At 40.1% G+C, this 27,265-nt stretch overlaps 2 protein-coding genes across 3 annotated transcripts; both read right to left on the bottom strand.

Moving 5' to 3' along the window:
* Positions 1-9,795: 9,795 nt before the first annotated feature.
* Positions 9,796-14,275, bottom strand: selenot1a (selenoprotein T, 1a). Its single transcript, XM_029525076.1, has 6 exons — positions 14,052-14,275; positions 13,178-13,288; positions 11,782-11,908; positions 10,863-10,950; positions 10,454-10,620; positions 9,796-10,310 (listed from the first exon to the last, which is right to left on the bottom strand). The coding sequence occupies exons 1-5, from the start codon at positions 14,246-14,248 to the stop codon at positions 10,496-10,498; spliced, it is 648 nt and encodes a 215-aa protein (XP_029380936.1). The 5' UTR covers positions 14,249-14,275; the 3' UTR covers positions 9,796-10,310; positions 10,454-10,495.
* A 1,516-nt stretch (positions 14,276-15,791) lies between these two features.
* Positions 15,792-22,817, bottom strand: kif2c (kinesin family member 2C). 2 transcript variants are annotated; one of them, XM_029524874.1, is made up of 23 exons: positions 22,790-22,817; positions 22,530-22,608; positions 22,337-22,431; positions 22,110-22,211; positions 21,743-21,791; positions 21,626-21,661; positions 20,753-20,896; positions 20,349-20,471; positions 20,016-20,113; positions 19,763-19,858; positions 19,627-19,681; positions 19,198-19,360; positions 18,878-18,968; positions 18,643-18,706; positions 18,424-18,515; positions 18,130-18,272; positions 17,543-17,762; positions 17,218-17,328; positions 17,026-17,093; positions 16,834-16,915; positions 16,648-16,728; positions 16,463-16,556; positions 15,792-16,011 (listed from the first exon to the last, which is right to left on the bottom strand). In XM_029524874.1, the coding sequence occupies exons 2-23, from the start codon at positions 22,588-22,590 to the stop codon at positions 15,950-15,952; spliced, it is 2,130 nt and encodes a 709-aa protein (XP_029380734.1). In that variant the 5' UTR covers positions 22,591-22,608; positions 22,790-22,817; the 3' UTR covers positions 15,792-15,949. The 2 variants fall into 2 exon arrangements, with proteins under 2 accessions (XP_029380734.1, XP_029380735.1); XM_029524875.1 differs by lacking the exons at positions 21,626-21,661; positions 22,790-22,817 and having other exon boundaries at positions 22,530-22,735.
* Between the last annotated feature and the right edge of the window lie 4,448 nt (positions 22,818-27,265).

Genomic DNA, 27,265 nt, shown 5'->3' on the forward strand with positions numbered 1-27,265 from the left:
CCTGTGGCATTTGGGGGTTAGCTGGTTTAGCTGTGGTTTTTGTAGTTTTGGGTACCGGAGTTGTTGGCAGAGGCCCAGGGAGGGGCCAAGGAAAGTGTGGAAATACAGGGAAAGGATAAGGAAATACTGGGGGAGGTGCTGTAGCTGGTGGCTGTGCAGGAGTTGTCGTGGGTGTTGCTGCTGCAGTTGTGGGTGTTGTAGTTGGTGCTGCTGCAGTTGTGGCAGGGAGGGGAGGAAAGTAGGGATAAAAGTTAGGGAAGTAAGGGTATTGTAGAATTTGGGGCATCTGGGGTTTCTTTGTGGTTGTTGGGGTCGTTACTGGAGGATACTGAAAATAAGGTATAGGGGGATATTTGGCAATTTGATACGGTGGGAAATTGATGGGCATCTGAAGGTATGTTGGTGAGTACTTGGGTGTTTCAGGTGTGGTGTTCTGTGGTGCAGCAGTTGTGGCAGGAGGCTGTGCAGGCTTGGGGCACCAGAGCAAGACTGGGACTCCCTGCCACAGCAATGGCAGCGTATAACTGCCACCCTAGAGAGAAGACAACCATTTAAAAAAAAAAAAAAAAAAAATCCTTGAAGTTGGACTTAACATTTAAATAAGTTGAAATTTAGTTTTAGTTGTCAGCATTTAAACCAAAATCTATAGAGATTTGAGAGCTGCAACTAGGCAACATTCATTTCATCAGGATTGGGCAACAATCTTTTGCACCATTTTAAGTGGGAAACGTTACCTCTTGGACCACACTGCAGCCATCATAGGGAACATACATAATGAGTGCCAAGGAGTTCCTCTGCATGGTGTACCCACAGGTGGAAGGCACCTGGGACAGAGGCAGTGCAGATCCACTTCCTGGAGTGGGAGAGGCTCAGTTTGACCACAAACAAGTCCAAGTACCCACAACAGAGTTGTCCAGTATGCCCCATATTCACAATACCTTGGTCCACTGCAAAGTTGGACGCTCCATGGCCGACAACTCTCAACTTCATCTGCTCTGCGCCGCACTGCAGGGAGTGAGCCATGCGCTGCCATGATGCTTCTTTGGAGCTGGCATCCTGTGCTTTGGACCAGCCTGACAGGAAGCATTTAAATGAGTTCAGAGTCTGGATGAGTCACCTTGTAACTCCTTTAAAGAGACATGTTGGTGCAGTAACAAGCCAAGAAAAACCAAATGCAACACCAAAAGCGCATACCTGGAGAGTCTGCTTGATAGGCTGCTACATCTGCTGCAGAAGCATTTGAAGAGACTTTTGTGCTCCCCTGAACTTGTGACTGAGGCCCAGACCTTTCCTCAACAGGCCTCCCAAATACAATCTTCCCCTCACGGAAAGCCAGCGTTTTGGTCATGTCAGCTTCCTGCCGTCCTTCTCTTCTTTCTGTTTTCCGCAACCAAAGACAGTCCACTGTTTACACCACAAACTACACCAGATTAAAGGCTGAAGGCAGATGCCTCCATGCTGCTTCGTTACCCATGATTCTCTTCAACTGTGATGGTTGCTTAAACAGTTCTGAAGGTTCAGAAGCTGTGTTAAAACTGGCCACATGCTTTAGGTTTTCAGTATCAAGGATATTTAAATGTGGTCAATGAAATTAATTTTTTTTGCCTGCATAACAAGTCATTACCTTCAGCAGCAGCAGATCCTGACTCAGTGTTCAGCTCTCTCCCATTGAAGAGAACACTCCCCATCTTCATTTTAGTCTCTGCAGCCTCACCCATGACCTTGTCCTGTGGAGTTTCCTTGCTAAGCCCTCGGAGGCTAAAACAAATTGAAATAGGGACTAAAGAGCAGAGGAGAAAGATGACTGCTACAGGGTGAAATGCTCCACCACTCTTTCCAGTTTCACCTGCCATACTGGAGCAGGACAGCTGGCACTGAATGGGATGGAAAGCAGTTACAACAGGGAAGACACTGAGACCCAGCTTTTAATGCCAAGCACACACTGGAACCAGCCAATCAACCACTCAGATTCAACCAATCAGCTACAGTTTGCACCTGTGTTAATTAAAGTCACAACAGGAGGAAACTCTTAGATACTTGATTTCATTGTGGCTCCATGCCAATGAATCTCCTCTGTAGCAGATATGGTATTAAATGAGAGCCATACCATTTATTTAACGGGTTCTTTTTTGGTGTGAAGACATTTGAAATCAGTTCTGGAAAATTAATTTAATCAGCCTATACATACGCAATATCATGGTTTTATTTGTATGTCAGCTCTATTTTCCATCAATGTTCTATGCAGAATGTGTGTCATGGCATTGTTTCTTTAGGTCTTGCTATTGGTGACAATTTCAGTCACCTCAACTAGAAAAACAAAAGAACCACACAAATGTCAGCTATCTGGATACGGCTGAAATAACTGTAAATGGTAAAATCAAGAAAGGAGCAAGACAGCTCATTTATTCACTTTATATATCCTAGGAAATAATGAAAGCTATACTGGCATGAACAATGTCCATAAAATCTAAATATTTAGATTTGAGTATCAAAAAGATGAATTTAATATAGCTGAAATAGAATATAAACCAACAAGTTCAATAAAAATTGAAAGAACCCAGTAAGTGTAAAAGTCTATGCAAGCTAAATACAATTTCAGTAAGTGAGTTCACTTGTAAATTAAATTCACTTTGAAAACATACCTATGTTATCTGCATTTAACAAAGAAGCCCATGCAGCCCTTAAGATGTCTATATCCCGTTTTACAAGGTTAGAGGGGCAAGAGACCTGGTTATGCTTGGGAATAATTTAGTGTCCAATTTAATGTTGCATGAATTCTGACCAATTGTAGTTATGGTCATCTAATTACCAAAATAAGGCTTCACTTGGAACCGATCAATGATAGGCTTGACACTACAGTTTGCACCCCCACACCTCACTGCAATCTCAACTTCTAGGATCTGAGTATAAAAAATAAATAAAAAAAAATAAAAAGCCACTCCCCTGCAGTTTAAGAACTGCCAAATCATGAGCACCAGCTCTGACAGTAACCTTTCACAAGCCCCAGAGAAGTTCAAACACCAACACAGGCACCTTATGTTACTTAAACCATTTATTAGACATTCACACTACCCTGCAATGGGGTGATAATGAGGAACTGGAAACACTGGAAAAGGAAATTTGATAGGTGGATGCTGTTGCTGTACTGTAGTTGCAGGTTCTGTTTTTTCAGTTGTAGTCGCCGTTGTGGTTGTTGGCTTGGAGGTTGGATAAGCTAGATAGGGAGGGAATGCAGGAAATTGATAGGGAGGGAAGATGGGAAAGAATGGGGGAACCTGTGGCATTTGGGGGTTAGCTGGTTTAGCTGTGGTTGTTGTAGTTTTGGGTACCGGAGTTGTTGGCAGAGGCCCAGGGAGGGGCCAAGGAAAGGGTGGAAAGACAGGGAAAGGGAAGGGATAAGGAAATACTGGGGGAGGTGCTGTAGCTGGTGGCTGTGCAGGAGTTGTCACTTTGGTTGTTGCTGCTGCTGCGGTTGTTGTAGTAGTAGGTGCTGCTGTGGTGGCAGGGAGGGGAGGAAAGTAGGGATAAAAGTTAGGGAAGTAAGGGTATTGTGGAATTTGGGGCATCTGGGGTTTCTTTGTGGTCATTACTGGAGGATACTGAAAATAAGGTATAGGGGGATATTTGGCAATTTGATAAGGTGGGAAATTGATGGGCATCTGAAGGTATGTTGGTGAGTACTTGGGTGTTTCAGGCGTGGTGTTCTGTGGTGCAGCAGTTGTGGCAGGAGGCTGTGCAGGCTTGGGGCACCAGAGCAAGACTGGGACTCCCTGCCACAGCAATGGCAGCGCATAACTTCCACCCTAGAGAGAAGACAACCATTTAATTAAAAAAAACAAAAAACAAACCCATCCTTAAAGTTGGACTTAACATTTAAACAAGTTGAAATTTAGTTTTAGTTGTCAGCATTTAAACCAAAATCTATAGAGATTTGAGAGCTGCAACTAGGCAACATTCATTTCATCAGGATTGGGCAACAATCTTTTGCACCATTTTAAGTGGGAAACGTTACCTCTTGGACCACACTGCAGCCATCATAGGGAACATACATAATGAGTGCCAAGGAGTTCCTCTGCATGGTGTACCCACAGGTGGAAGGCACCTGGGACAGAGGCAGTGACGATCCACTTCCTGGAGTGGGAGAGGCTCAGTTTGACCACAAACACAAGTCCAAGTACCCACAACAGAGTTGTCCAGTATGCCCCATATTCACAATACCTTGGTCCACTGCAAAGTTGGACGCTCCATGGCCGACAACTCTCAACTTCATCTGCTCTGCACCGCACTGCAGGGAGTGAGCCATGCGCTGCCATGATGCTTCTTTGGAGCTGGCATCCTGTGCTTTGGACCAGCCTGACAGGAAGCATTTAAATGAGTTCAGAGTCTGGATGAGTCACCTTGTAACTCCTTTAAAGAGACATTTTGGTGCAGTAACAAGCCAAGAAAAGCCAAATGCAAAACCAAAAGCTCATACCTGGAGAGTCTGCTTGATAGGCTGCTACATCTGCTGCAGAAGCATTTGAAGAGACTTTTGTGCTCCCCTGAACTTGTGACTGAGGCCCAGACCTTTCCTCAACAGGCCTCCCAAATACAACCTTCCCCTCACGGAAAGCTGGCGTTTTGGTCATGTCAGCTTCCTGCCGTCCTTCTCTTCTTTCTGTTTTCCGCAACCGAAGACAGTCTGCCGTTTGCACCAAATAACAAGCCAGAATAAAGGCCGCAGCCAGACGCGCTGTGGTGCGTTTCCGTTTTCCTCTGTGCGTCATTCTGTTGCGTTTGTTGCGCGCTGGGAGTGGAATCCCCGTCCCGCGTCTTTTTATACGGATGACGTTTACGTCAAGCGGCTGCCCCACAGCCAATCAGAAGCCGCGGTGGTCTACTCAGGTATATTGAGATAACCCGGTGAAAATGTCTCCCTGTGCTGAGGAGGACCAGAGATCTTTTTACGGACTTTGGCGTGGAATTTACTAAGTAGTCTAAATAAACACGATATTCATAATCATTTTCCCGTCATTGGCCACGTGGTTATAATGTTATGCATTCTTCTTTGAATGTACACCACATTTATTCTCTCAATATCTGTAAACAAATAAATCACCGTTGGTAAGTATTTTTGTCTTGTTTTCATATGTCCACTTCATGCTGCAGGTGGAACGATATACCCACTGCGGTGCACGACCACTCCGCCATCTGCTGGACAATTTAAGACTAAACTGATTAAAATGTGCTAACTGGATGGAGGGGAGGGTGGATGAAAACATTGAAAATAGAGAAAGATAGCGCTCTTGGAATGAGGGGGGAAGCTTAATTGACCTTAAAGGTAGACAGTAGTTAGTAGAAAACAAAACAAATACATTTGAACGTTTACAGCTCCATGACAACTACACTATCTCCCTCTGCTGATGAAGCTCCAGAAAAGCTACTGGATTTAAGGACCTTGAGGTGAGATTGTGATTTGTGTCTCCAAAACCTGTCTCCTAACCCTAACCCTGGCTGGAGATAACGAACATTCAAACTTCATCAAACGATGAATTTCAAAAATACTCAATACTTTAAATCAAATCAAACGTACACATATATATATATATATTAAAAAAAAAATCAAGGTTCAATCCTGAAAGTTTTTACATTGACTCAGTTTCTTTTGTTTTCACAGGGGCATTGTTGGATTAGATCCCAGGATCCTGTTCAATTCTTTCCTGCTGACCAAATGAATATTTCCTCTGTACACTTCATTGTAACTCACAGTATGTCAGGGAGCTGGCCTGTCTACACATGGCTGTAGTCAGCACCATCTCTAAGGTTACTGACAACACTGGCAAGTGTGAAGCATGGATGAAGATTTGACTACCGCTGAAGTGAGTGCATTACCTTGTGCTTACTTTATATTTGTATGTATGTTATCTTTAAATCTGTTTGTATTACCTCTTTGTCTCCTTTTTGCTAATTAATTTCACATGTATTTCCTCTGATTGCCTCGCCTTCTATCTACTATGTATTTTTTAGCCGAAGAGCAACACAAGCAGTGAATGCAAGGCAGTTAAAGACAATGAAATCAGGAACTTCGCCGAGACAAAGATGAGGTCCAGTGTTTCCTGTGAGTCTGCCCTCAGGATAATTCTCATAAAAAATCATTAAGATCATCAAATCATACATGGCAAAGGAGACTCATAAAGAAGCTATTGTATCCAGGCCAATGTTTATTTCCCTTGGGCTTAATTCAGTGAGGCCACAGTGACTTTTGTTTTGCCATAGATGAGACTGTTGCTGCATCAGATCATGAACCTCTGCATGTCCTGAATGACCATGTAAGACAAATCCTATTCGCTTTTCCTTTTCGCCAATTTTTATACCAAGTACTATGTAGCTTATTTTTGTTTTGTTGGGTCTTTATTGTGCTTTTAGTTTGATCAGAGGATAAAAGAGGGCTGTTCACAGTTTGTTAGTGGTCCACCCACCCATTGTATTAGAGCTGCGGGAATCCTGAGGTACAACCGGGAGTCTGAAAAGCCAGAGATAAACTCAACAACAGTTCTTCCAGCGGTACCGAGATCAGGTTTCTAACTACTGTTCCCAATTCCCATATAAGAGAAACATGGCTTTGTTACTTACCATCCCAATGCTACTTTTTCTAGCACCCTCTTCTGACAGACTATGCACTGAAATGTGAGTACTGTGAGGATAGGGCCAGGCCTTCCCTTGACCTAACGTGGCTGCAGGAACTGGAGGTGAGGCAGACAGTAAATGTACAAAAACAAATTTCCAATTTACCTAAATCTATCTGATGCACCGCTGATCTACTTGCATCCTCATATGTGTCAATCCTAGACAGCTCCACTCTTCTGTTGTGCCCAGAGGCAGTGGCTGTGCGAGATGCTGGTGAAGCAGAGAGTTTTGTTTGATTGGCAATTTGACCTAAAAACTAGTAAGCCAACTCCACTGGAAGACAAGCCAGCCACAAAGACTAAGAAGTTACTCTTGCAAGGCAAAGAGAAGGAGTATCAAAACAAGCTTATCATGGACTTACCCAGACAACCCGAGTAAGAATTTGCCAATTAAAGTGACCAACAGACACAAAACATGTCATTCATAATCATAAATAATTCTGTGCATTAATGTCAGAAACAATATATTTTAGCAGAACACAAACTGAAAGGGTAATACACAAGGATTACTCAATTCAGCTCCCTGTGGCTGAAACCTGTGAGTAAATACCAGTTCAGCACAAACACAACGTACAGCTTTTAATTTGTTCATTCAATTCAGATTGGCAGAAAGTAAACAACTGTGACTTAAAATAACTTTATGAGACCAATACGGTTTCTTCTGTGCTATTCATTTAGATGTCCGATCATCAAAGGTCTTCCGCTTTCGGCTCTCATGTGCTCCAGACAAAGAGTCCTGCACGTGGTATCCTAGCAGCACAGCTGAAAACTGGGGAGAAGCATTGGCCCCATTTTGTGACCCTAAGCCTCTTCAGTTTGGCATACGTCATCATCAGGTATCTACAAAGTAGTGTCCTGTTTTCTTTCATGATTCCATTAATTTTTTAACACATCTTCAAAACGTTGTTAAAACCACCAATGAGACCAAACAATTATACTTTATTTGAATAAAATGATTAATACTATAAAGTAATTTGCACATATGATTTTTAATATGCATCTGTATGACTAAAGGTCAAGGTTTGAAAGATACGACTGCCTACACTTCCTATAATCCAGCTCTAAACCAAAAGCATTTTCTCTGCTCTGTAAATGACTGCATTTTTCAGACTGTCAGTTATAAAACAGACTTTGGTGGAGTGGCCCTTTAATAACAGGAGAGAGACATGTAAATACATCTAACATTAAATATCAAAACATGTAATTTTACCATATGTGTTTGCAGGATGGGGCAGAATTTCTTCGAAAATTTTACTCCAATGGAATGAAATTTCTTACCTTGTTCCATGATGGTGCTGCTCAGGTCTTGTATCCACCCAGATTGAATGCATGGACATTTTCATCACATGATGAAATTTTCAGCTGCGTTTGAGACGAGGGCCAAAAAATGTGTGAATTTGAGATTGAGGACATTGTATGTATATGTGTGTGTGTTACATGCACTGGACAGTGGGTCATTCCCGTCCTTATCGTCATGGCAACAGTTATCCTTCGGGTCTCTTGGCTCTCATCGTTGTGGTCACTAAAGGAAGCGGACGGGTCTGCATTGTATACGATGACAATGACGCGCCCAGTCAACTGGTTAGAGCTGTGTTCCAGTCTGACGGCAGGGCGACATGTTATCACGACAACGGAAACATATGGTACAAAGCAAAATGTTTATGTTCATCGTTTAAGTGCTTAAAATTGTTTTGTAAGCAAACATATCCATCCATCCAATCCATCATTTTATCTTTTTGTAAGGGTTATGCACTAGGGTAATTAATATTGTTTCTATACTAATGGCTGATTCTGAGGTTTCATATAAAATGTCACGTGTTGATGGCACTACCAGTGTGAATATATTTACACACATCTGTGTTCATGTTGCAGGCTGTCTTTAACCAGATGGGGTGGGCAGTGTTTAGATGAATCAGGTGCAAGAGTTCGGCGGTGGAGCTGGAGCTGTCTGAGGCTCCCTCAGACCCCACTGCACCCTGTCTTCCTGTCCATCAACAAATCTGTTGGGGTCCGAGTCCTCGGGAAGGATCGAGTGTTTGTGTCTTTCCTTGCTAAAGGCCAACAAGCGAAGTTCAGTGTGGGAGCCTACTGTGTTCAGGTAAAAGTTTTTTTCTGACCAGATAATCGTCTTGCAGTTCCCAGGCTATCCCGTAAATTCACAGTTAACGTCAAATTAATCTTGTGCTCAATATGGTATGTACATTTATGGAAGCAACTACATCTCAAACTTTTTTTTTTTTTTTTTTTTTAGGGTGAGTCAAAAACAGATGGGCTCGTTTCAGGACCATCAGTCATGATGGAGGAACTGTTTGTGATGGCAGCCAGGTTTAAGATCCACCTGGTCATTCATCATCTTCACCAGTATCTGATGACACCATCCCACCCTGGACTGCCCAAGACCGTGCACGCCCCTCACCTCCATGCTGTTGCCCAAAGACTTCTGAAAGTCAGTGCTAATCTGATGATGGATGATAGAGACAGAGCCTTCATCCATGAGTGTCTTCAAGATTGTCTTAAATAGACATACAGGTGCTTTTCACAGGTATTCAACCATTGCAAAGTTAGACCATCTCTAGTCACAGTATAGGTCACTTTTTTACACTGGTGATAAAAAAAAAAAAAGATCTTGGTCTTTTTTTTAATCCACAAGGGAGCTTGTTCTTTGGTGTGTAATAAATGAATATAAAAGAGTCATTGCACCTGCCAAATTTCATTTAGCTACAACTAGAGCTTGCAAAAAGGATGACTTTATTCTGCAACAGGAATATTTTCTGAATCTGCTGTGGCTCTACAACCTTACGTCGGTCCTTCATTGGATTTATGTCTGGTCTGTTTTGGCTTATCTGATTACAGAAGTGTAGTCTCAGGTCTTCCTAATAACATTAGATTGAGCAGATGGCTAAATGCTGTGCACTCATGACCTGACAGGTTGTTTGGTTTTAGCTCTGAGCCACTTAGCAGATTTTCATTTCTTCAAGTTTCTTTTTACTGAAGTAAACATCGATGAGATGCTACATGATCCACCTCACTGCATAACTATTATAAACAACAGGTAAAATGATGATCTCATTTGGCCCATCATTTACAGCTGAGGCCACATCAATCAGCAAATGCAAACATCATACCACAGTTAAATAGTTACAATATGTTTTATTAATCTTCTTAGCTTCCTCCAAGTTATGCAAATATAAAAATTATCCAGAAATCATACCAAAACACATTTCCCCAATGTTATTCTCACAATAGTCCTAACAGATTTAAATTGTTGCATTTTCTACACAGCTAAGCTACTTTTAGAACAGAAACTTAAAATCCTACATATGGCTCAGTGGTACAAATGACAGTTTTTTACATAAATCATTCATATGCAACATGTTAAAGACTATAAGACTTAATTGTTAAATCTCTCTTTATGGGACCACTGGTGTCATTTGGATCAAATCTGCAGTTGTATGACTAGTACAAGAAAATGACAGAATGGCCAGCACTGTTGCCATGGATCCCACTCTGGCGTCAGGGTAGGATGTCTCAAAAGGGCGTAGTGAGGAGTGATGGGGCATCCAGTCTGTGCTAGCAGTTTTCCTGCCTTCAGCGCAGACGTTCATAAATATCACTTCACGGCCCAGAGAGAAACCCACCTCAAACCTTAAAAGGCAGAGAGAGGCAATCAGGTGCAGTAGAAGACTGTTGTGTCTGATAAGTGTGTTTTACAAGTAAAGGAGCAAAAAGACTAGAAATGTATGATAAAACATCTACAAGGAAAACAATGCTGACACACTGATACTCACATGGAGGGGCTTTTAGCTCCAGCCAGGAATTATGGAGCAGGGTTAGGAGTGGTGGTGTGTTCTTGTGTTCATGTGAACGTTCATCTTCATCTCATTGTCCAGGATTTGTACAAGCTGCTGCATGGAGGGCAGGTGACCGGATTCCAGTTTCGACCATACTGGCACATCTATGGGGAGACAATAGTTGTTTCACTTTAAATCCCTCCTTTTTTATCTATACATATTTGTTGTTTGCAGCCATCCAAATAATAATTACATAATACTGCATTTCATTTAATATTATTAGTTTAACTTCAGCAAAACAAAATAAATAAATAAATAAATTAAAAAAAAAAAAAAAAAAAAAAAAAACATCAGTCAACTGCTGTTGGCTGATGCAGAATGCTTCGGGCATTTGACTCATGCTCACCATTTAATGTTATTTCAAATGCTCCTGTGGACATTAACTGGTTTTCAATCATATTGCTGAAGAAGAACACCATCATGCAGGCATATATCTGAAACAAACACACCAGAAATTTGAGTCACAAAACTTTTTTCATTTATTTTATTTAAACTGGCTGTTAACACCATTTTCCCGTACTGCGTTCAATCAAAAGCTCACAAGAATAGTGCACTTAAAAAGACGCTGTTGATAACATGGCAACAATGACACTCAGAATGAACATGGCACCCTAATGATGTAATGTGAAACTACTTTAGGAAACTGTAGTTTTTAGCCAATACACATTTTGGTTAAAATTCGACAATCACTGAGCAACAAGCATTCTGCAACAACTGAGAATGGGGCAAACTTCAAGTTTCTTATTTAATCCCAACTGCTAGAGCTCTTCTTATATTATAGAGTCTAGAATAGTTCATGAGACTTGAATGTTTCCTTAGGGAAATTCATGTAGTGATAGCTGTCAGAATATAAAGAAATTAGAGGTCAAGAATATTTTATTAGCAAATATTTGATTTTGCAGTCATTGGCCATGCTCCCTGAGCCTTCGGGATAACTGCAACCCTGGGATTAACAGCCAAACCAAACAATACTTAACACACAGCCTGAAGACCCTGAATGAACTGCTAATGAAATCCCCTGGGTAGAGTTGTACTTAGCAGCATGTATGCACACGATTGTATCAGACACACAGCCAAATTAATGCTCACTCCTTCATTTCTAGATTCAAGCGCTCCTGTGTGATGCTTGTGGTGATTACCTACAAAACAATTGCTCAGCTGCATCATACTGACTCCGCACTCTACCATACTATTACACCTGAAAATTATAGTGTTCCTCCATTTGTTGAGGGCTGTAATATCCCATTCGTTCCAGGAAACTTTACCTTATTTCCTTGGCCCCACTCCCAGATGCCCGGGGCTTGCATACCAAAGAGAGCGAATGGATCCCTGCCGATAATAATCAGGCCAATAACCAGCAGCTTAAACACAGACAGGAAGGAAGCAATGTGTCTGAGGGGAAAAAGAAAGTGCTGTTTAATACCATTTCTTTATTGATCAAGTGTCTTTTTTATATATATATATATATATATATAGACACACAAATACAAATTTATATATGGATGAAATAAACTAGGATTATCCCCCTGCAATACAGAGGTGCCTTCATCATGTTCACACATTTTAACTTGACATGTAGAAGACTTGACATGTACAAGTAGAAGACTTGGTGAACATAAGCTCATTCTTCCAGTGACTGGCATCATTCAAGAAAAACTAACGCTGGAAAATTGTTGCCCAGGCTGTGATACCATGTCTTCTCTTTCATGGAGCTAATCTCCAGTGTGTTTATTAACAGTTCACTGATCTCAGTTGTGCCACACCTTCAACTACAGCACCTGGGACTGCTGCACAAACTAGTGATGCAAATATGCAAAACCACATGTAACCTCCTAAGACCTGAACATACTAATTTCATTTTCATGATGTTGGTTATCTCTAATCTAACATGTAATGTATTATACTCTTCTGCCACCACTAAGTGGACATATAATGGCCTCATATGTGGAAACCAAGCCCTTGTAGAGGAAAATTTTGTACTGTGTTTTAGACCACCCAAAATATGATGTGCTAAGAGGTCAAAACCCCACTAATTTAAATTCAATAACACTTGAATATTAAAATTTCATCAAAATTCTATTTTGTAGAGAAAAAGTTAGAAAAAAAATCCCGCAACAAAATCAACATCAAATGACGAGACAGTTTTTTTGAGAATTATAAGCACTAGATTTTACACTAAAGCAGCTGTTGTCTAAAGCAACAGTCCTGTGACCTACAATCATGCAATGTCGTGGAACTTTTTGTCTGAATGAGACATTTATTGCAGGGTTGTATGGTCCCTCAATAGTCAGGCTGCTTTGAATGAACATGTCTACCAAATAAGTAAATGTAAACATTACTTTACCCTAACCCTAGATGTTAAATGTTTAGCAAGGCGCTCCTCAACAAAAAGAGATTCGTGCCGTAACTCAAATAACACAGAAAACAATCAATAACAAATTGCGATAACATATTCAAAGTTGGACCCAAGTTTTGCCAATTTCATATCATTTTCTCTAGATGTGGAAAACCACCAAAGACAAATTCACAGCTGGATAAGCCTGGCTGCATGAGAACTCCACTTCCCCACTCAAATGACAGCTAATCTCAGGCGGCTCTCAGTCCGCTTTAATAAAGCTGGATATAATCCACTTGTAAGAAGGCAGACAAACTCTCTCTCACCGATAGAGGGGCATAGGAAGATAATTTTCCCCTTCAATGCGGATGTCTGGGTACCGCTGGTACAAGGCCTGCGTGTACTCCTCAAACACCCGCTTGTACCCTCAGGAAATGCTGTTGGAAAACAAACACATTGTCAGACACACTGTGCAGTTGTAAGAACAAAGTAGGTGAAAGGAAACAGCAACAACACAGCTTGATTGTGAACTTAGTCCTGAATCGCACTGCTGTGTGTGGACCATTTGTTTGGGTTTTTACTTCTTCATGTTAAATTATACAGATTTAGCACCAACTAACACAACATTGTACTCCAGCGTCCTGTGTCCCTCTTAGAAACATTTGTTTATGGGGAGAGCAACAACTGACAATTCAAATATCTGTGTCCTACAATTTACTTTAGTCAGAAGACATCATCACCTTTTCTACACAACTTGCTGCATTTTATGATAAATCAGCAATTTCTTTACGTTGCATTTTTTTCAATAGTTGTAATGAGTTTGCATCAAAATTAATCACCTTAAGTTACATTTAAGAAATCTATGTCGTTTCCTTTTCTTTTTCAAAGCACTTCTCTGTAAGCTGGTCGAGAGACTTCGGTTACTCGATTTACCAAAGACAGCGGAAGTAGGGGGATGTTTCAAATGAAATATTACAATATGAACAAGGTGAAGGGGGAAATTTAAAGGAAAAAAAATCCCATGTTTGCATTTCCAACAATTGTTGAGTCATTTCACTAATAAATAACCGAGGCGGGCTCTTTCTCCAGAAGCTAACGCGTTAGCATGAGCTAGCTGTCAGCTAGCTCCTCTCGGCCCGTGTTGCTGTTAGCCGCGGAGTTTCGAGCTAGCTTGCAATGACTCGCCAGATTTTGCCTCACCAAATCTGAAACTTCAGGAGGGGTCCGGTGGCGAACTGCATCTTCATCTTCTTCACCCCGCTGCTGTCCCCGGACGAGGCGCAGCACAGCGTAAAAACGCCCAGGACGAGGAGAGAAAAACGGAGCCACTTCATCGCCAACCGTTCGGGAGTATGTTTCCTCAGTGGTGACGTGCCGTTCGTGAACGATTCGTTCATTTTGAACTAATCTTTTGTATGACTCGGGAGTCACAAGTCCTCTCAGTGGGCGAGTCGTTCTTTCTTCTTTTTTTTCCCGATCCGCGCACGCGCGCCACAGTTTCAGATTCGTTCACGACTCAGTCCTGAGTCTGTCGTTCACTTGTCTCATGGCCGCTGCACAGGCTCAGTGTAGAAATTAGTGATTGATTCACCAGTCAGGCTACGGATCTTCTGGTCTTTTGTTTAATTATTCACGTGGTTACAGCAGTAACATGACCAATGCTGTCTGTCTGCAGTCTCTGGAGGGGTCTGCTCAGTCAGTCAGCGTGTTATCCGATAATCCATCAAATCCTTTCTTTTTTTGTGGGGCCACTGCGCTAACCACTACACCATAGGTTAGTCACCTGTGCTGGTCAACTGGTAGATCAGTAACCTCCATCTTATTTTTCATTTACAGGTGCAATATTATATTATTTGGATATTGTGATATGATAGATATATGCTTTATCATGAAGGAAACTCACTTACATGCATCATTCACACAATAAGACATACAGAGACATGCTGACTCACCTTTACCCTGCAACGCACTTTACTTCCCAACATGACAAACAGCTTGTTTTTGCAGAGATTAGATGAAAGGTTAACAAGCATAAAATAGGCTCAGCAACAGGGAACTATATTGAATATATATTACTTGTGGCACATGATATTGTGCTAAAACACCTGGTTAATATCCACACAGCTCCACTTTGGGTGATCAGGAAAGAGGCAGAAAAACTCTAGTTTGAATTTGAATTTCTGCTTCCCATCCAGCAGGAGTCAGTCACAAAACATACATGGACACTTCCCATCACTGTTGATCAGTTGGGTCAGCAGGGGTTTGTGTGCTCATGTCTGTGGTTGGGCCTTTTCTCCCTCTGGTGCTGATCTGGGGTCTGTAATACTACAGGCCACTGAGAGCGCCATCTACTGCACTGGCAGCTTGACTGATAACTTCGACATAGACCTTTCATTCTCATACTAATTGTTATATGTTATGTGCTAAATCATAAGAAACTGTCTAATTAATGACAAAAACTACTTTTTTTTTCTTAACTTAATCACAGTTTATCTTTTTGATGGGGTTTCACCCATAATGCAACAGCAGGACATTAGGTTTTTACTGATCGTTTCCCATTTTTCCAAGTCTTCATCTGTATTTAACCAACAGTTGTGTCCTACCACAAGCTGTCGTGGCGCAGATATAAACAAACTAGACTAATTTTAACCACAAAAATTCAGAGGGGATTATGGCTGAGTTATATCCCTATTCAGTCATTAAATATATTCCACTAAAAAGGAGCCTTAATGAGTGTGATTTTATGCAAATAGGAAGAACTGTTCTGTTATCATTAATATTCTTCAGATAAGTTATGCTACTATTGTGACAGTGTGAAATTTAGTGTGCTGTTTCTGGGTCAAAGACAACTTCAAACAATCAGCAAATGGAAGCAGTCATAGAAAAAAAATAAATAAATAAAAACATCCATAGCTAAATGTTCTGCAGCCAACAATTTTCACCGGTAATTTATTACACAATTTAAAATATGTTTAGTGAATTAGTGTTTGAGTGTTTGAATACATTTTATTTAGGTAATTAAAAGAACAAAACCAAAAAAAAAGAGTTGCTTTTTCTATGAAGAAGTCTGTGAGTCTGGATTTGTGGTTGAATTTATCTCAGTGATTCAGCCTTGCCCTTCTCTCCTGATCCACGGCCGACTGCAAAGCCATTACTGTGTCTATGAAAGAAACAAAACAAAAACAGAGTAAACACACGTAAAGCACACACATCCAGCCAGATTTCGGTCCTGCATGCAAGTTTTTTTCTGATATTTGCTGACATTAATTAATCTGGCACTAATGGTCTCCCTGAGCTAGAAGGCAATTTAGGATTGCTAAATGTACTATTTGAAAGAACCTTTCCCTCCAAGAACATGTTAAGTAATAATGCAGTTTGTAGTTGCATTGTATATTTTTGGTAAAGTGTCAGGTTTCAGGGTGGATGCAAGAGTTCAATTCCCTTAATGAGAATAATAAGGACATTGGGCAGAAACTATTCTGCAATTTAGTAGATTTTACTTTATATAACAAATTAGGTTTAGAGTAAAAAAAATAAAATAATAATAAAAAAATAATTAATAAATAAATAAATAAATAAATAAATAAATAATCAAGCGGCGTTGCACAAACCCATTAACTTCCTTGAATGATCCACTATGTCGGGAAGTCCCATCTCAATGTTGTATGAGGTTTTTTCCATTGCCTTGACAAGTTCAGTTGCCCTCTGAAATACAAAGATGATTATGATGTGAAAACCTGCCAAGCCTATTCTAATTCTTAGGCATTATGATTTATGGCAGAGTTAAGAAAACCACCTGGAGTTCTACATAAACTTTCTCCTCCAGATCTGCCACCTGGGATATGGCATCATAGACATTGGTGTCCTCAACAGATTCCTAAAACACACAAAAAAAAAAAAAAAAAAAAAAAAAAAAAATTAAAGCAAAATGAACAAATAATATTATCAATAGTTATTTTGTATTAATACTGTGCAAGCTGACCTCATCTGAGGATGAGCTACTTAAAGGCTCTTGTGCCTTCACTGCTCTACTGGCTTTAGAGTTGCCATTCAGTTCTTTTACTCTGCAGAGGATGGAAGAGGTTAAACCTTTATTTTCTCAGACATATTTATTTACAAAAAAAAAAAAGTAGGAACTTGGAATCAAATGAAATTTCATTAACCAAGCACCTACCTGTCAGCGTAACGCAATGTGTTCATTGTATATTCACATGAGGCCATGCCTGGAGATACCATAGCAATCTATTGAAAAAGACAAGTGAAAACAGAGTTATACATATTGTGTGTAAGGTCACGTACAAAGTCACATCAGTGTGTGTGGTGTCCATTCTGCATCACTCATGTAGTCAGTAATGTTTTCCCATACCATGCAGGTCTTGGAATTTTCTCCAATGAAGGAATCCCTGAGGACTTTGGTTAAAGTGCTCATACGGAAAGGAATGTGATCACTGTTTTTTCCCAGTGAACGAATGCATTCCTACAGGGCACATAAATGACACATTAGCATCCTTTAAGGGGGCTGCGCGCATTAATGATTAATATTTGAGCACTGCGATTGGGAGCAGTCTACCTTTTTTCTTTTTAATGGTCTCAATTTGACTCATCAGTCAGACAGAGAAAACAGATTTGTCTCACTTCAGTCAAACAAACCAATTTGTTATGTGCATGCGTCCATCTTAGCAATAGTCTACCTTGAGAGCCAGCAGGCTGCGGTTGATCTCTGCTGTCTCTACCAAAGTGCTGCGGTCATTGCTGCTGACATCTGTACCACGCTCATTTCCAGCCAGATCCACTAATGAAAATTTACCATGTAGAGGCAGCGTGGTAGCACGGTCATTGCGCCGCAGCACAATTTGGAGGACCGCATGAGAGCGAGATGAGTTGGCATTGGCTGACGTCTGGCCTGATGTTCTTGAAAGACAGCAGGACAGAGGGAAAGAGTAAACAGTCACATTAATGGTGCTTTATGTTTTTGATTTAAAGAATGTCACAAATAGAAACTAGAAATCAAAAAAAGTCATGTCCGATCCATAGTGCTTAACTGATAGGCCAGCTGTTACAATATCTATTGAACCAGAAGATGCACTTCATATAAAGCCATCAAAAAAATAAATAAATAAATAAATAAAAATTCAGGATTTTAGTTAGTAAGTATCAAACACTACTGTTCTGTCAGTCAGCATTTTGTTGAGTAAATTTGATTAGAATTGCAACATACACATACACATATACATATACACACACACACTTTTTTTTTTCCTTCAAATCATATACATACCTGCATGCACTGCCTGTCTGTATCATCCTGATGACCTCTTCTGCTGTGGTCACGTATACCTCCTCCAGGCCTACAACCTGAACCTGTTGCCGGTCATCCTCCAGGACACGGAGCTTGGCCTTCTTGTTCAGCAGGTCATACACCTAAATGAAAATAATACATGCATATATTTAAACATAATGGCTAGTACATATCATTTTAAAAAACTTCAAGAATCATTTCAATGAGATCACTGTAAGTTAACTATGTTCAATAAATGTGTTCATGAAATTAGGGGAAGATGTTTTTTCTTACCTTGCCATTGTAAATCTCAAAGAAACTGACATAGACAGAAAGATCCAGGTCAGCATACCTCCTGTGGTTGAGATAATGAAAAACATCCTGGGCTAAAAGGGAAGGAGTCAAACAATTATTCTTAATAAATTGTCAAATAAGGGGAACCTCAAGAAAATTATTATTAAATAGTTTAAAGAATAAAACTAAGGAAATATAATGGGACTTCGGGAATCCTACCTGCCAAGGCATAAATCCCTTTGGCGCTGTTCTGCTGCTTCCCTGTGAAATCACCTCCCATTGTCTAGAAAGAAGATATTCAATGGCATTTCAAAATACATGAAAAACCAATGATGTTTTTATTAAAGCCATGGAGAATTTTAAATGGAGATCCAACAATGGTGAGACAGACATTAATACTGTTGGTTCGGTGTAAATGGACAAGCTCAACCCCACCCTGCAAGCAGAGACTTACATGTGTCTTTCCACTTCCTGTCTGCCCGTAGGCGAAACATGTTGCCATGCAACTTTCGAAAATGGACTGCACCAAGGGCTTGGCTGTGAACCTGAAAAATATACAAATACAAAATAAAAAATAAAATAATATATATTATAATATATAATATACAAACAATAATTCCACATTTAATAATAAAATCAAAAGTTTTGGAAGTAAACAGCTGTCAACGTGAAATTCTTGGGAAGAGGCTAGCGAAATCACCTGGTTCATAAAACCTGGCATTTGATCTACGCAGTTGCTTGTACACAATACAAAAAGACAAATGAGGTCATTACTTGTAGACCATGTCATTGGTGGTGGTCTCATCAAACGAGTAGTCAAAGTGGAAGACTTGGTTGTCCAAATATTTGGTGAGGTCCACCTTCTGTTTTGGTTCATGGACTAGTAGTGCACCATTGCCAGGTACAGAAACCACGTCAATCTCCTTCCTATTCATCTCTGGAATATACAAAGATGTTTAAAACAGCATTCAAAAGACACCAGTGACCATTTTTGCAAGCGTGTGCTATGAACTTGTCCTTAATTTCCAGATGTGTTATAAAAGGAAGTTACAAAGGGGGCATAGAATAACAGCATCTTCTGTGTGCATCTACACAGGATGCTTTCAGTCACCTGCCAAGACAGCTGGATTGATATATACTTTTTTTTTTTTTTTAGATCAGATCTGTCTAGAAAGGAATATAGTTTGTGTAGATACACTGTACCTTGCTTGTTAAGAGGCCGCTTGCGAACACACACACAAATTTTGTAAGCTTCAATCTGTAAGAGTACAAGTTAAGGTGTAAGAGGCAAATCAACACCGCTTCGTACATGGCACACACTTTCAAAGTTCAAATTTACCAGGTCAGTGGTGGATATGGGAGTGATTTCCAAGGTCTCTCTGAAGTTTTGGATCATTTCATAGAATTTTTGGTTTGGACGAGAAGCCTCACCAAACTAAGATGGGGCAAAAAAAGTAAAATAAATAAATAAATAAATAAATAAATAAAATAAAATGTGAAATGAAACTTCTTGTGGTCTGTAGTTCCAATAAATTCACTTTTCCAATTAAAGAGATAACTCAAGGAGAAGAATGACGCAAAGAAAATTTCACCTTTCCTCTCTTGGTCTGCATTTCAGGAGGCTTTATAGCACAAGACAGTCTTTTGTTTCCTTTGATTAGCTCTTGGGCAACAGTAGATTTTCTCCTCCCTAGAATACAGTGAGATGTGAGGTGAATAAAACAAAAATAGATCAGTTTCTGACTTCACTGCAATATCAACATGTATATGCATGCACCTTTAAGCAAAATAATAATTTACTGTGGAGAAAGCTAACTCTGGACTTTCATTTAATTTAAACATTCAGAGTTCTCTCTGTAGGATATGTTAAAAGTGGACACAAATGTTAATGCTTATAAAAAAAAAATAAAAAAATAAAATCTGACCTTTGGCTGCAATTGAAGGAGGCTTCCTCTCAGGTTCATCATTTTCCTTTATGGCTTCACAGACAAATGGCAGCGACTGAGCTGTTTTACTGTCATTCTTTTTACGCTGCTGATTAGGAATCCCTAAACAAATGGAAGAATGCATGTGACCTTGTAAAGCCATAATTCAAAAATACTGACAAAAAGTCAAATATTAAGTTGCACAATATTTGGAAATCTGCTTAAACACATTCAACAGTGTCACATATCAAAATCATACCAATACAATACAGATGCAAGATGAGCAAGACTTACAATACCAAAATGTTAAATGCAACCAATATTGTTGCTACATTAGCTTTTAGTATATTTTTTTACTTTGTGACTTTTTTTTCCAGTTCTATTTTCAGAAGATTACCACTAACCAGAATTTGTAAGAACAGATGATGGAGGGACAGCAGAGTGGACTCTCTCTACACTTCCATCTGAAGACTCAGAGGAGATTGCTGCGGTAACAGGAGGAGGAGCTTGAAACATACACGTCTGCCTGGCCTGAGACCGACTAGCAACTGAAAGCAGAGAAATTAGTTAATTAGCTACATTATGTATAATTGTTTGAAAGCATACATCAAAAACTGGGCTCAATCCACAAACTCCTATACAAATGAAAGATAACTGTACAAAACTATAAGATGCCAAATCACAGGTGGCCACAGCAACAAGTTTGTCATTCTAAGAAGAGACATGATTTGTCAGTTGCACATTAGTGAGCGTAGAGTTATAAAATATAGCTATGGAAAAGTAGATGCAAAGCTAGGTTGGCTGATTAAGTTATTGCAGCTTCTAATTCAAGAAAATTTCCCTGTGAAAATATTACTGACTGATGTCTAATGGTGTTACTGTTTTTAATATTGTTATATAAAAAATTGCAGTGCATCATGTCATCATAGCCCACTTGAGCCTAAATAAGATTCTGTTACCATTCCTCTGTCTTTATCAGCAGTGATGACGGATGCACAGCTTTTCTTTCTAAGGCTTTGTATAGTGTATAATTTATTGTCCCACACAGAATTTAGTAAAGCGGCAGACGAGACAAAGAGTGCCAAGAGCCCCGAATGACTTGATTTCCATCCCTGTGATACTAATCTTTAAAGTCAAAAGATGGTGGACGAGGGGTCTGAGCAGATTTCAGTTCTCCCAGAATTGTGGGGTTTTGCGCTTTCACCACTTTGACAAAGAAAGGATTAGAAAATATGAGTCATTTGCTTTAGAAAGAAGAGCATGCATGCCTTGCCGACCTGAATCCTCAGCCTTGGTGACAGCTGGAGCAGAGGCTTTTGGAAGGAAACAAGCCATTAAGAGACTACATTCTGTATTCTGTTAAACAGACTAAACAGTTCACTTTATTTACATACAGGAAGAAGGGGCGGGAATCCTGGATGACCGCAGTCGGCCTTCATACTTCTGTGGGAAATGATACAGTTGTTCAATTCATCATTGTCAACTTTATCTGTCCTCCATTGAGGAATCACATTGAAACAACATTTTGCAACCCACATAATTAGCAAAATTCATTTTCATTCATAATATTACATCAGAAATCATGTACTAAACTCACAACTGTAATGTTATAATGCTTGACACAACTTGTCCTTTCATTGAGAAAAGTGTTATTTTGTGGTTACCGGAGACCCAAAACAAGGGGGCAGCTCAGAAAAGAGTATTAGTAAGTTGTTCTTGTGCCTTGTTTTGTGGCTGTGAGTGCAGTTAAAAGTGAAGTACCTTGTCAGTGGCAGGACGGGGTGGCTCAGCAGCTTTGGTAGTGGCAGCGTTGACGTGGTCCAGAAGCTCTGGATTGAGTGTACACAACTCACTCACTTCGACCTACAACACAAACACACAGGAGAAATTCAGTAAGCCTGAATAGATGTAAACGTCATAGAAACTGGATATTGCACAAGGCTTTCATTATGCACTGTTTGGGTCCTACTGTCAGCTATGTTACTGACCTCCTTCCCTCGGAAGATGTTCCTCTCATGCCACTCCACCATCGCCGTGGACTTGACGGTGTCCACGGATTTCACCGTTGCCAGATGCACTCGGCCTGGTTTGCACAAACAAACGGCAGGTCACACTCCGACAACAACAACAAGGTTGTCATTCGGGCCGGAAACGTTACAGCACAGAGAAATAACAGCTCACCATCGCTGCGGCTGATTTGTACAGAGAGTCCCACCAGCAGTCTGGACAGGCTGGTCTCCATCTTAGCTTCCTCCGGCTGCTGTAACGGAGAAATCAAAAGTTCAGGTAACGTTTCGTTTTTGACGAGCACACTCGCGTTTCAGCTAATGTTTTGGAGCCGATCCTGAAATCTTAATCTCATAAATTTAATCCGAAACTACCGCCGAGGAGCGCTATTCTCTATGACGAGTGTGTTTATAAAACGGCAAAACTAAACTTACCGATCAATGTCAACGCAATCGCCGCCCAAGATTCAAAACTGCGTTATTTCCGGCTGCTTAAGAAGCTGATTGGTCCTTCTTCTTCTGTGATTTTTTTTAATCGTAAACTCAAATCAGGACTCTACCGCCACCTCCTGGATCAGTCAGGCACGTCGTCTGCAATGGCATTATTTGCCTCTTTATGTGATAAAGCTAATTTTGTCTTGATTAAAATGCAGAAATAAAAGTAATATGATGCCAAGAACCGTAAACTTCAGTATTCTAGCATGTAAATAAAGTCTGTTTGGGCGACAAAAAAGCTCCTCACTGAAATAACTCTGTTTATTAGAATTGAATTGTAATTTTATGATCTGAAATATGAATTGAAAAACAGTTCTCAGAATATAGTTCTCATTATATCACTCAAAACAGGAAAAAACAACATAATAGCATATTTTTAATTAATTATATTACAACAATGTTAAAAATAAACTTGTTGTTGTTTACAATGTGCCCCAGTATACTCTCGGTCCCAGACAACCAGGTCACGCAGAGAAGCTTTGGCAACAGCAGGCAAAAAAGATCAAATCTGTCTAATGAAATATTAATCATTTCCATGAGCATTGGCTAAGACTAGCATTTACAAATGAGACTAACTTTGCTGGTTAGTGATTTGGACTTTGTCCAGCTGTCAATCTAGAAGCTGACATGTAGCTAGGGTAAGTTGATAAAGTAAATGAAGAGCTCTCAAGTTGAACAATAGTCTGGTCTCAGTCATGATGAATAAGACCAGTTTCTTTGAGGGTGTCAAGTTAGTTATTAAGTTGTTTTTCTTGCATTATTTTTTTAATATAGGATTCCAGTAAAATGTAACTGACTACTAATTTTATATATTCAGATATGTGGCTCCATGACTTCACCTTCTGACTTCAAACAAAAGGAATGTTGTCTCCCATTCAGTCTGCAGTTGTGCCCAAATTCTGCTAAAGGCTGATGTGTTTAGCTGACTGCATTTCATCCATTTGACCGCAGGAATCCATGTTTGTCCACATGCTGCCTCTCTCCCCACACCCACAGCAAATCAGGCACAACAGTTTAGTCCCCAATGACATCAACAATCAGGGACAGCTGGAGAATGACCCATAATGCAATTCAGGCTTGCCTTCAGTGTGGGAGGCAGGAGGCTTCCTGCCCCCCCTCCACACCCTTACAAAAAAAAAAAAAAAGGCTTCAACCCCACACCCTCTCAGTCTGTAAGCCTCCTATAACTACACATAATCTGGACTTATATATACACATTCCCCGCAAGTGAACGCTGACACATGACAAATCAAAGGTTCTAATAAACAGCTTGTGCTGAACAACCCCCCTGCCCCTCACACACACACACACACACACACACACACACACACACACACATACACACACATACACACACCTCCACCACCAACACCAAAGGATGAAAAATAAACAAATCCTCATCGGATGGCCCAGCCAGGCCATTTGGTAGGTCTGTCTGTCGATGACTGGGTGGCCCAGGGCTGCTTGGTGTGAGGCCTGGGATGGAGCCACAACTGTTTCCTGTGAGCAGCCCAACCCCCAGAACTTCTCCACAACTGGCTTAGTGGGTGGTATTCCCCTCCTCCCTCTTTTCCTCTCACCCCCTAAACTCCTACACTCTGGTCTCTCCCTTAGACCCGCCTCTCCTCTTCAGTGTTTTCTACGTCAAGCACCCCCATTCCCCTTCCCCTTTTGCCTTCCCACCAGTCAGTCAGTCCATCTATTCTCACTGCTTGTGTCCTTTGCCAGCGGTTTTGAGTGGATGTAATGGACACATTTTTTGCAGTGCATTGAAAAAAAAAAAATCTTTTGTATGTGTTAAATTAGTGCTTACTGCATGCTTTTGTGTTTGTGTGTCTGCGCTATGGCAAGTTGTCACAAAAGTGTTCCAACCACTTAAGAGCTCAGTATACTGTGATAATTTACCTTAATCATTGAAACTGTTATGAAAGACTAATCTTGGCTTGATTATATTCCCAGAAAACATAACCAGTACAAACAGCATGGTTTTCTCAGGTGATAAAGCCTTAGTCTGTCTCTCTTTGTAATTGCATGCATTGAAGTCGAGGAGATAAATTAAACTTCCTGTTTTAAATTATAGACTGCTTAACAAAAGATGAATCAGCTTTGGATGAGACTGTATCTAATTTTGTAAAGACACTTTGACCCTTGATGGTACTTGAATTTTTCTAATTAATCATGAAGGATTTATTGGTTTCAATAAAGTCATATAAACGTTTCCATGTGTATGTCTGTCTCAAATCTGGGTATTTTGTGGTGTTTAACTTATCACAGTATCTTGCTTGAAGGGTCTGACAATTTTTCATCTTATTATTATAATTAATGTTCAAGCACTTAATTAGTTAATCTCCTCTGCATCAGTACAATTGTGGTACTTTTGTGCTCCAATGCAACACAATCTATATAATATAATCTTATGCAACGCTATCTTTTATTTTTGTTCTTGCATTTTATATTTGTGAATTTGTGATCATTGCTTAGACGGTTTTATGTTAGTTAAATGTTGCTTAGCCTTTAGGATGGGGTTGCCTGCACAAAAAAGTCAGTGTGCATGCTAACATTTATTCATTTGTTTGCTCAAGCAGGAGGTTTTGATGTGTCAGCAAAAATATCTAAGCCGATTGGAAGCTTGCTGTTTTTCATCCAGGCATTCCCTTTTCCACATTATTACAATCTGCAATTTCCCAGTCTGGAATAAATAAAGTATCTATCTATCTATATATCTATCTATTATGATACCGATGTCGCAGTCATAAGTAGAAGAATTAATAAATGCACAGGTTTCCTCAACTATAAAGTTGGTAAAGGTTGATTTGAGGGAGGAGGGGTCTTGTGTCTGTTGGCCTTAGTTCTGTTTAACTGCTCCTCTTTTTCCATCAGTCCAAAAGCATATTTTCTCAGTGTATAGAAAATTGGCAGAGGCCATGGCTCTGTTCCTCCATACAGACTAAATAAACACACATGCATATAGCACATGAGTGGAGCACACTCACGAACCACCCAGGAAGTCGGACAGACTCAGAAAGGAACAGTGAGAAGAACAGAGAAAGTACAAATACAAATACATCATTTGATATTCATACTTTATATTCTATAAGTGGTTTTATTTTTGATAGCCGTCACAAACAGTGCTTGTTGATGAGGTGAGGTGGGAATGAAAGTTTTTCTGACAAACACGCATTGTATACACGTTGTAGAGTATGAAATAAAGAATTTATGTTCATTTTCATTGCTTATTGGAGGGAATATATTTCATCCCACAATTACAACACAGTAGGATGCCTATCTGGTTTTAGAGAGGATTTGCACCATGTTGCATTATACATTATGGCCAGCAGAGAGCAATGTAGCTATAAACAGAAGGGACCACATGGAGCCAGCTACAGCAAACTCTGGACTTGGAAATAAAAGCACTAACAAGACCACTTGACATGAGAGCCAATATTAAAACAGAACTTTCCTCTCCTCTTTTTTAATGGTGTCAACCAGCTGATGGTCTAGTTTGATTTATTGTTTCATAACTGTACATAGTGTGTGTCCAGCGTCGCTACAGCAGGGAATTAAAATTTCTCTTGCCAAGGAGCCAAACTGAGCAAATACTGAGTGAGTCTGGAACATTCACTCATTAATGCATGTTAGTATTCTTGGCATGTGGGGTTCAAGTGAAATATGCCAGTGACCCCTTTTGGTTCTCAGCCCATCATTTAAGAAAAGCTGCCATATAGACTGAGCCAGCCCTTCAAACACATCATTTCAAGTGCTAAAATAGTTCAGTAAGCAGTTTATCTACCTTTGAGCTCTGCTACACTGACACAGCCTCATGCCTCATTCAACTATAATTTTGTTTATTTATTTGGCCTCTGCAGTAAAGAGTAGTCAGATGAGTAGACACAGCTGAAGTGACACTATGGGAATGATTTGTCTGTCCACAGGCTGGTTCCACCAACAGGACCACAACAACATCCAACTCACATGTCAGACCAAAATTCCAATATCAGGAAGAAATCAGCTCATCAGCTCATTCACCAAATTTAATCAATTCTTTTGAATGCAGCCATTTTAAGATTCTAACCTGTTAACCTGGATGTTACTGAACTGCTCTTTATCTTAAAGAAATATTGTCATGTTAAATAACACAGTTCCTCAGACTGCAGATGAGTTGGAACTATGTTTTGCCAGCAAAAGTTTCCCTCTTGTTATTGTATGTATGGGTGAGTAACAAAGTACACAGAATCTATGAACACCAGACTTAATAAGTCAAAATAAATATTGATGTCACCATGGTCCCATACTTCAGCTGTAATGGAGATCACACTCAGGGCAGCCAGCTGACAGGCGCAATGACTAATTGTTTGGCCTCAGATCCAGTGATTAGTTCCTCTAACTGACTCTGGTTGGATTAACCAGGTTTGAGAA

This window comes from Echeneis naucrates, chromosome 17 (assembly GCF_900963305.1).
Source record: "Echeneis naucrates chromosome 17, fEcheNa1.1, whole genome shotgun sequence".
Lineage (NCBI taxonomy): Eukaryota > Metazoa > Chordata > Actinopteri > Carangiformes > Echeneidae > Echeneis > Echeneis naucrates.

Coding starts and splice junctions, on each gene's coding strand:
- kif2c (XM_029524874.1), bottom strand. CDS start 22,590: ATGGAGACCAGCCTGTCCAGACTGCTGGTGGGACTCTCTGTACAAATC. Junction 20,114..20,348: donor TCCTTCAATTGCAGCCAAAG/GTCAGATTTTAT, acceptor ACTGTATTCTAG/GGAGGAGAAAATCTACTGTT. Junction 17,763..18,129: donor CAGACAGGCAGTGCATGCAG/GTATGTATATGA, acceptor CTGTCTTTCAAG/AACATCAGGCCAGACGTCAG.